The following is a 9803-nucleotide window of genomic DNA, read 5'->3' as shown; positions in this document are numbered from 1 at the left end:
TTGTGATGTAAGCATCTTTATATAAATTAACACAAAGCAGTAAAATACACTTGTTACACCTGGTTTAAACAGTTTCTAGAAGTACTATTTATAGTGTGTTTTCATCTTGCTGTCCAAAGGGCATTGACAACGAGACAGGAGAATGAAGTTTGAGTGCCGCAGTCGATTTATGTGTTGCACCAAGGCAATCAACCAGACCTTTCTGCTTGGAGGAGTGTTTATTGTCTTGGGTTCAAGTAGAATCCTCCTGATGAAGTACTCTGCCAATGAAGGTACTGTTGGGCAAACATGGTGCACCTCAAATAAGAAAGAGTTGATGTTTTGGGCTAAAACAGATACACAAACCCCCTAATTTTCCACCTCAGAGTTCTTTGCATAAACATCCTATTATATGTATAGGGACATGTGTTTCTGCACTGGAATGTCTCTGTATAATCACTGATCTAAGTGATAATTTGGATTGTAGGGTATATGAGCTACCCTTAAAAGATGAGGCAGTGAATTATCTTATAGCTGATTTTTCAAAGACTGAAGTGTGTGTAAGCACTATTGATGGTACATGTCTTGACTGAAATATTTTTATTGCAACAGGCTTAGGCGAAAAATGGTATCATAAAACTGACTAGTATTGCTAGTTCTGGAAAAAGGTTATGTCATCCTGGAAGCCATTTTTTTTCTGAGAGTAAAAAATACCATACTGCTCTTTGGGGAAAACATTCCTGCTTTTAATTTTATTTTTTTTTTTTAAAGAGCGATGTTCTTGAGTTCTTATAAAAAAGTTCTGCTGTAAACTGGGACCAAATGAGGAAAGATTTCAACCCAGAAAGGAGGCTATTCAGGAAGCTATATATCATAAAATTTGGAGTATTTGTAATGAAAGTGCTGATATAGCCTTTTGCATTTATGGAAAGTGACCAAAATTCTGATTAGGGTGGTTAAAATAGGTTCTTGCTCAGATCATGAGTGTAAGAGTCAGAATCTCATTGTGTACTCTCTCTGATTTGCCTAATCCCACAGATAACAAATATGATTACCTTCCTACAACAGTGAACATGTGTTCTGAAGTAGTAAAACTGGTCCTGTGCGTGGTGTTGGCACTATGGAAGAGGAAAAAACGTAAGTACCTATGTTTAAAATAACTAAAATATGTTGACTTGCTAAGTATTGATGTCCTTCAAATATGTTCGTTTTGTTTGGGATTTTTTTAATGAGAGATGACACTTTCCATTACCCACAGATTTTGCATTGCAGGTGATTTTTCATTTTTTCTTTCTCGACTTTTCCATCCTGATGCAAAAACCTTAACATAACTATGAGAGATTAACCTCATAGCATTTCAAAATGGTAGAGAACAGATATTTAAATTGGAAGAGGGTGTCAGGCACTGGAGGCTCATGTTAAATTGAAGTGTTGTTTTTGTCCGTGGAACAGTCATGGCTTTGGCAAGCTAATGAAATTTTTACCTTCACAGTTTGGTACAGACTTACCTAAGACAGTAAATATATTCAATCAGTGTTTGCCATCGTTGGCTATTGCTGATTACATGTTTTCTGGTTTTCTTTCTTTCCTTTTTTTTTTTTCTTCCAGATGTCTGAGTTTTGCTGAACTCAATGTGTCGGTGCTTCAGGAGAGGATTAGATAACATTGTATAGTCTTAAATGTGTGCTAACAAAGTGCTTCTGTCATCAACTCTAGAGTAGTCTAAGGCTTATCACAGTCTTCCTCCTAAAGTTTGTGTCCTGAATACCTAAGTAAATGTCATTCTTTGTGCTTTGTCCTTTCTTTCTTCCTAGTGAGTTCTGGTTTAATTTGTATTTCTGGCATTACTGGCTGACCTGTGGATGCTCTGTGAAGGGACCCACTGTCTGTGCCATTGTTTCAGTTCTAGATTTGATCGATAATCAACAGAAGAGTCATACCCAGTAATGATGCCGTCATTATGTGGGGACTCTGGAGTGCTTTTTGGCCCTCAGAGAATGGTTGATACTTCAATTTTTGTTCCCAGTGATAGGGGTAACAAGTTCTGTGACATTTTCTCTGCTGAGACAAGAAAGTGAGCATCTATAGGCACAAGATTGCTGCTCTTGCTGTGTATTCTGCCCTGGAACTGCCCTCATCTTGCCAGAGGGGCTGTGATACCTTGGTTTTTAATGACCAATGATGTTCCTGAATAGAGAACAGTGGTACCTATACTGTTACACAGGAATGGGCTTTTGATAATAATAAAGATGATTTTATTACTGATTTCTTTTTCTTTCAGAAAAGAGTTGTATGGATCATCCCTTTGAATGTCTTTCCTGGAAGAATTTATGTAATTTGATGAAATGGTCAATTCCTGCCTTCCTCTACTTTTTGGATAATTTGATTGTCTTCTATGTACTGTCCTACCTCCAGCCAGTAAGTACACATATACTGAATAAAGGAACTTCCAATGTCTTCGTGGTAGGTAATACTGCTCTTAGACTATCTACTGTTGTAACACTGGCAAGGAAAAATTTACTAGTGAAAGAATAATCTGTTACCTGACCACCCAGACCTTCCCATTCTCTTGCCCAGTGCTCAGTGTTGTACAGCTTTTAGCAGAGAAGAGTCTTTGTATTTTCTCCATCCAAAGTGATTTAGAAATGTAAAAGGCTGAATTGCTAAAGTACTGGGCAGGTTTTTTTACTTTCCCTGCTTTGATTTCTTCAACTCTATATTTTTCTTTCAATCTATTTGTTCATCTTGCTATTATTTGAGCTGCACTTTTCTGTGGGGGTCTTGCCACTTTATGTATGTGACATAAAGTCAGTAAATGTAATCTCACAAGGGGAGTAGGTGTAACAGGAACTGAGGAGAGGAGGAAGAAAACTGACTTAATTTTTGTATTTGATAGTTATGTTAAGGCACAAGATTTAATTTGTACTTTCTTCTAGCTACATTCATTTTTTTGAGTGAATCTGCATATGCTCAGGAAATGGTACAGTTTTTGTGCTTTCTTTTAGTTTTGTACTATGATACTTTTTGGTTCAGAATCTACATTTGAAGTAAGATGAAAACAGATGGTTTGTGCTTGCTATAAAGTACTGTGGCTGCCCCTGTTGGACATTAAAAGGAAATGCTTTTCTGCCTTCTCTTTCAGAATTTCTCTTTAAAATATTGTCCTTTTAGGTATAGATTTCTGTTGGTGACAAGCTAGTCCAGAGTCTAGAATAGGACCCAGCTGAGAAAATCTAATTAAAATGAGGAGTTGGGTATCTTAAAGTAATGTGCACAAATGCTTGGTTCTGGGGTTTGTTGTGTGGGGTTTTTTGTTGGTAGATTTTTTTTTTTTTTGCTGTTGGTGGTGGGGGTTTTTTTCAGTTGGTTGGGTTTGAGGTTTTTCAGTTTTAGGAAGGAAATTCAGCTATAATATTTGCCAGAACAAAGCCTGATATTTAGGAGGTTGCATAAATACAATTGCGTCCTTAAGCAATTTGATTTGGCTCAGTTAAAGTAATCTTTTGTAGTATGCACAGCTTTTGTTTTGCTTACACACACCCCCAGACATACCTTGTCTCTTTCCCCTCAGAACATTGGCTATAAGATTCCTCTTTTTAGAACTTTTAGCATCTTTAACTGGATATATTCTATGATGGTTAGCTGAAATTGTAACATTATTATGATAGACAAGTATTAAAAGAGACAGCTAGACACTTGTAAGATAGAATATATTGACAGCATACAAGACTATGAATGTGAAAAGATGGAGGCAAGATGCTTAAAGGGATTTGGCTGTATCTGACTGAATTTGGTTTCATGTGAGTTTAAAAACAAAGTAGGTTTGGGACTATGTAGTACCTGGGTGAGTAGTTGCTTGAAGTATAAGAGTTGCTTTGCTGAGATTTTTTTGCTTGAGGCTTCAGTTATAGCCATGGATATTTTAATGGCTAAATTTCCTAGTGATAAGACTTAACTTTTAAAGAGTTTGTTTGTGACATGCAAATTAGTGGCATGGAGATCTTTGATATTCCTTTTCATCTAGGACAGAGGTCCCTTGAGGCTTCAGAGAACAAAGTAACTCCAAATTAGTTCTTTTTAACTACCCTTCTTAAGATTTTGATCATATTATGTTACCAGATGTTGGATGGAGAGCTTTGACTGTAAAGCAAAACCAGAGTACGCATGGAATGCTTTTACATTTTACATCAGAATCCTTTTTTCCTGAATGGTTTCTGCTAGATTTACTTGTTTATTCAGTATTTTTCTCTTTCCACAGTCTTCATTTAACATGAATATTTATTGAGTTTTAATTTTGCAAGGTGGAAAATTTGTGTATTCTTAGGCAGATATCTCTTGTGTCAGTCACTCCTCAGCTTACTCGAGACCCTGTGTTGTGCTGTTTCATGGGAATTATTATTCATCAGATAGTTTGTTGGAATAGAGAGGAATGAAGATAATGGGAAAAGGGTCTGTGCTTTTCCTCTGGTAAATGGGAAAGGCTCTGCTCTTGCAAAATTGGGAATGTGGAAATGCAGATGAGAAAACTCAAGACAAAGTCTGTGTTTTGTACTCCTGAGTCCATATATGCTTTTATATAAAACTGTCTAAAAAAGTGAGTTCTCTATAAGGATGAATTGGAGGAAAGACTTGAGATATTTGCATCTTTTGTACATGTACTGGCTACACAGGACAGGCCTGAATAACACACAGTTTCCAAAACATCCCAACCTCCAAAAAGAAGGGGTGAAGGGGTTTTTTTCCTGCTGGTCCTGGTAGATTCTGATCTTTGATGGTAACTGCAGTGCTTGAAAGAGCCTCTTCTTGGTCCGGTGTCCCAGTATAGAGTGTCTTAATACAGAGACAAAACAGACAATCCTTGCCACAAGCTTGGGATCATGGCCGTGGATTAGGGCACTGACATTATACAGTTATTCCCAAATTAGACAGTAGCTTTAGAGTTGTCTTCAGTTGTACTTTGAAATAGCTGACTTTTTATTACAGTTGCAGTCTTGAAAATTCATGCCAAGCACCTCCTTACCTTTCATAAATTATGCAGCAAATGCACTTGACATACAAGAAGTTTTATTTTCTGCAAGTGCCTTGTCCAAGTCTGGGATTACCTGAGCACTGCAAATAGCACTGCAGCCAGAAGCAGCCTCACCTTTTTATTCTTTGCTTATTTTCATTTTGGAGCAACTTCCTCCTTTGTGCTGACGCAGCTGTTTTTGCAGCTGACTGGTCAGCCTGGTTGGGGAACTGATCTGATAGAAAACTAAACTGTTTTCTGTTAAATAAGTTTTCTGTTGCATTGGTTTCCTCACATCTTGGTTTCAGTACAGCTTTCCCCACTACAGTTGAACTTGGGCTGCCTGGTTTGCATGAGAGTTTTGAAATGGGCCTTGAATGTCATTTCACGGGTGTGTTATTCTACCACTTGGGTGAGGAAGAAAATTCAGTACCAGTGCTTTTCACTCTGTCACCTTGCAGAGTGGTGAAGACTTGAAGTCTGTAGGTTTTTGGTGTCCCACTGTGTCTGGAGTATAACTTTATTCCCCTTTTTCTCTTTCAAGGCAATGGCTGTGCTCTTCTCAAATTTTGTCATTATAACAACTGCTCTTCTCTTCAGGATGGTACTGAAGTAAGTAGTATTTACTAAAATAAATGAAATTTTTGATCTTCCTAGCCTTGATGAAGTTAAGTTGCATTTCAACTCTTGATGGGAACAGTAATTCTCTTTTCTTGTGGCTATACCAGCTTGGAGAGATGGTTTTGTTTTCTACATCTGAAGGTATAGGAAATATTAGGTTATTAGGACTCCCTTCATATTTCTACACATTTGTTCAACTCTAATAGAAAACAATCATGATTATATAGTCATTGAATGGTCAGAATTAAGTTTGTGTACTTTCATTTATACATTAAATCTTTTATTTCATGACTACCAATACTTCTTACCAGTCTGTTGCAATGTAAATGTGATCTAGCAGAAGGGGATGAGATCTGTACGAGTGAAAGACAGAGGTGTCTTTGGTGTCAGTCCTGATGAGTTTCTGGTCAACTGCCTAATATGTTTTGAAAAGCAATTATACGTCCCTTCTTCCTTATTCATGTGACAAAAGCCAAACTCTGTCCCGTGTGTTCCACTTTGCCTGATTTATGCTCTTTATCATGTGATTTAGATTCAGAAAAGACTGACAGGGAAATGGATATTAACTTTACATTCTAAAATTTGCTTGTGTTGAATGTGGCGTAAAGATGTGTTTCCTTGCAGGTGTTAATAGTCTGTGTCTGACAGTCTGACTTGAAATGCTTTTTCTCAGTTTAGTTTCGTGTCTCTTGTGGTGTCACAGTTCGCTTAATCTTCCAAATTTTTGATTTTCACCCAGATAAACAGGCTTTGCTTGAGTGAAAAAACAGTATAAATAATTCTAACAGTCTTATAAATTACATTCATAGATTTGTAAGAGTTACCATCATAAAGAAAGGGGCACAAAATCATGGGGGAAAAGTGAAGTGTAGTGAAAGTTTACCAAAGAAATGGTGAAATTATTTGAATGTATGTAATTTTATTCATCAGATCAGTATTCTCGTGGATACAATGGATACAACAGTTGCTTTTAAGTTGTTAGGCAATCAGTATCTAGAAATAATGGGATCTTGAAAGAGTTTCCTTTTCCTTATCTCTTCTGGATACTCCATTTTGCATTTCTTTGATTACCAGGCTGGACCCCCTTTGCCTTCTAAAACGTGTTGCGTTTTGGCATTGTACTGTTAATTCTGAAAAACTTCTGAAAAGACTTTTCTTTGTGCCTGTCTGTCTCCTTATCTGTGTGGCATGATGTCTTTATGTGGTTCGTAGACCTGGTTCTTCTGTCGTTTAATTTATGCCACTGTGTTTCTAAATTTGGTGGCTCTTTTTGTCCACTAGGCGAAGACTCTCTTGGGTACAGTGGGCATCTCTGGTGATTTTATTCCTGTCCATCGTTTCCCTGACTCGAGGAACTGGAGGCCATCAGCAAAGCTTGGCTGCACATGGATTTCATCACAGTATGTTTTTTAGTCCGTCTAACCACTGCCTTCTCTATGCTGGACCTGAGGAAGCATGCGTGGAAAAAGGCAACTGCGTAGCACCAAGTTTCCTTCACAGCTTCCAATGGAATGTCACCAATACCATGGCAGGAGCATTGAAACCTCTTCGCCTCAGCCTGGGCCATCTGCTTATTCTAGTGCAGTGTTTTGTTTCTGCCCTGGCCAACATCTACAATGAAAAGATGTTGAAAGACGTGGATCAGCTTGGTGAAAGTATCTTCACGCAGAACAGCAAACTCTATGCCTTTGGGGTGCTGTTCAATGGGCTTATGCTGGCACTGCAGACGAAGGACCGGAGGCAGATAGGGAACTGTGGCTTCTTTTATGGGCACAACATCTTCTCCGTGGCTCTTATATTTGTCACAGCTTTCCTGGGGCTGTCTGTAGCCTTCATCTTGAAGTTCCGAGACAACATGTTCCATGTTATGACCGCTCAGATCAACACTGTCATCATCACCACAGTGTCTTTCATCATCTTTGACTTCAGGCCTTCTCTAGAGTTCTTTTTGGAAGCTCCTGTAGTGCTTCTCTCCATATTCATCTATAATGCCAGTAAAGCAAGAGGCCTGGAATATGCCAGTCTGCGGGAAAGGGGAAAACTCGTCAAAGGAGATGGATGGGAGAGGTCAAGTGGGGTAAGGCTTTTCTGTACTTGTCTCCCATGGTTTTCTCTTTTGTTTCACCTCCATTTATGCTATGGAATGTTTGGAAGACTCATCTTGGATGTGACCAGACTCATCCCTCAACACCAAAGCTCCTCAGTATTTCTTAAAATCATGGTATTGCTTTCTATATGCTGCATTTTGAAATCATGAAGTCTATGTAGGCATTGCTTTCCTGCTGTGACTTTAGGCAGTCCTGTGAGCAACTTCAGCTTTGTACAAGTCCTTTCTTGAAAGCTTTATGACCAAGACAGTTTGCTTGCCCAGGGGATTCAGAAATTGGAATTGATTCCTGGGAAATAATTGTATTTAAGTAGAACTGATAAATCTCTGTAGCTTAGCCCACATCATGAAGAGGTCGACATGTATGATGTTAAGATTCTTTCTACCTTAACAGTCAAAGATAGCTGAAGACAAAAAGGTAATATTCAAAATACTGAGTTTTAACACATTTTTTTCTTCTTCTTGTTAAATATTTCTTCCAGGCCTGCTAGTGGTTTTTGTTCTAATTTGAATAGTGATCTAGTTAACTAGTACATGTCAGGGAGGGCTCGCTCTTAGATCTGTCCATCAGCTGAGCTGAGCAGTGACCTGAGGGGAAGGGGTAGTGTCTGTGTGCCTTCACTCTGCCTGTAGGGACGAATTGTGGATACATGCTGAAACCAGCAGAGAGCACTGTCCCCACTGAAGTCTAAGAAATACTAAACTTGGAAGAGAGATTTTTCAGAAATTCCACAAGGTCCCTTTTTAGGTTGTTGTTTAATGAGCAGTAAATAACACAAAGTTGTATATTTTTGGTATGACAGGTGTCATCTATTTTAGCACTAACAAGGGAACAGCTGTGGTAAAAACAAATAGCACTATGTGAACAGGCTAAGCCAACTGTATCTTGGGTTGCATCAAAAGCAGCAGAAACAGCAGGTCGAGGGAGGTGATTTTGCCCCTTTACTCTGCTCTTGTGAGACTCCCACCTGTGGTACTGTATCCAGCTCTGGGGATGTAGATCTGCTGTAGTAAGTCCAGGAGAGGGCCACAATGATGATCAAAGGGCTGGAGCACCTCTCCTCTGAAGACAGGCTGAGAGAGCTGGGGCTGCTCAGTTAGGAGAAGAGAAGGCTCCAGGGAGACCTTGTAGCACCTTCCAGTATCTAAATGGGGCTGGCAAGAGAACTGGGGAGGGACCTTTTACAAGGGCATGATGTAGAGATAGGACAAGGTGGCATGGCTTTAAACTGAGAGTGTGGATTTATTTAGATTAGGAAGCAATTCTTTCCTATGAAGGTGGTGAGACACTGGAACAGGTTGCCCAGAGGACTTGTGGATGCCCCATCCCTGGCAGTGTTCAAGACCAGGGTGGATGGGGCTTTGAGCAACATGGTTTAGTGGGAGGTGTTCCTACTCATGGCAGAGGGGTTGGAACTAGATGATCTTGAAGGTCCCTTCCAACCGAAACCATTTTATGATTCTAGGCTGTTTTAGGCAACAAGTCACTACAAAGTATTAAAGATGCAGGGAATGTTTTTATGAGCATGTATATCCTAAACCTCATAACACACTGGTGAGAAATTTAAATTACAGCATCTTGATTTTATTATAAGTGATGCCTTCAAAATAAACCTTGCTCTTTTTTTTTTTTTTTTTTTTTTTTGGTGTTAATAACAAGATGACTTTTGCTCATGTTCTTCTCTTTTGCTTCTGGTTCCTGTAGGATGGAGAAGAATTTGAGAGGTTGAACAAGCCAGGCAGTGACATCGATACAGATGAAGATTCCCTCTAGCATGAGGCTGGCTCAGAGGAGTGCTATTGCTCATAGTGAGAGAGAGTTAATCTTTTATTAACAGGGTTGTTTTTCCCCACTGGCAGACTAATCGAAACTGTTTTGGGGCTGGATCTCAAATGTGGTTGCGGACAATATACAAGCTGTATATATGGAGATTTGTATTCTTCTGTGCCTGTCTCCCAGTGTCTGGGGAAGTGAAAATCTGGAATGCCTTTGTAGCAGCTGGTGAATTTTACATGCAGCTTATGTGGCCTAACTTTGAAAGAGCTTGAATAAAACAAAAATATGTTGAACAGTATGAATGCATCATA

General features: G+C 39.0%; 1 protein-coding gene across 6 annotated transcripts in view; it reads left to right on the top strand.

Moving 5' to 3' along the window:
- Positions 1-9803, top strand: part of SLC35A5 (solute carrier family 35 member A5) — a 65943-nt gene that overhangs the window by 1252 nt on the left and 54888 nt on the right. For 3 of the 6 annotated variants that reach the window (XM_032680211.1, XM_032680213.1, XM_032680212.1), the window contains exons 3-8: positions 120-272; positions 1018-1116; positions 2261-2397; positions 5532-5599; positions 6890-7685; positions 9421-9770. In XM_032680211.1, coding sequence (XP_032536102.1) covers positions 143-272; positions 1018-1116; positions 2261-2397; positions 5532-5599; positions 6890-7685; positions 9421-9489 — 1299 coding nt within the window. In that variant the 5' untranslated portion in view covers positions 120-142 and the 3' untranslated portion in view covers positions 9490-9770. Of the gene's footprint in view, positions 1-119; positions 273-1017; positions 1117-2260; positions 2398-5531; positions 5600-6889; positions 7686-9420; positions 9791-9803 lie in introns of those variants that run through there. The other 3 variants (XR_004355431.1, XR_004355432.1, XM_032680209.1) reach the window with 2 other exon arrangements.

The sequence above is a fragment of the Chiroxiphia lanceolata genome, chromosome 2, assembly GCF_009829145.1.
Source record: "Chiroxiphia lanceolata isolate bChiLan1 chromosome 2, bChiLan1.pri, whole genome shotgun sequence".
Classification (NCBI taxonomy): Eukaryota; Metazoa; Chordata; class Aves; order Passeriformes; family Pipridae; genus Chiroxiphia; species Chiroxiphia lanceolata.
This window is presented reverse-complemented; position numbering and strand designations above follow the sequence as displayed.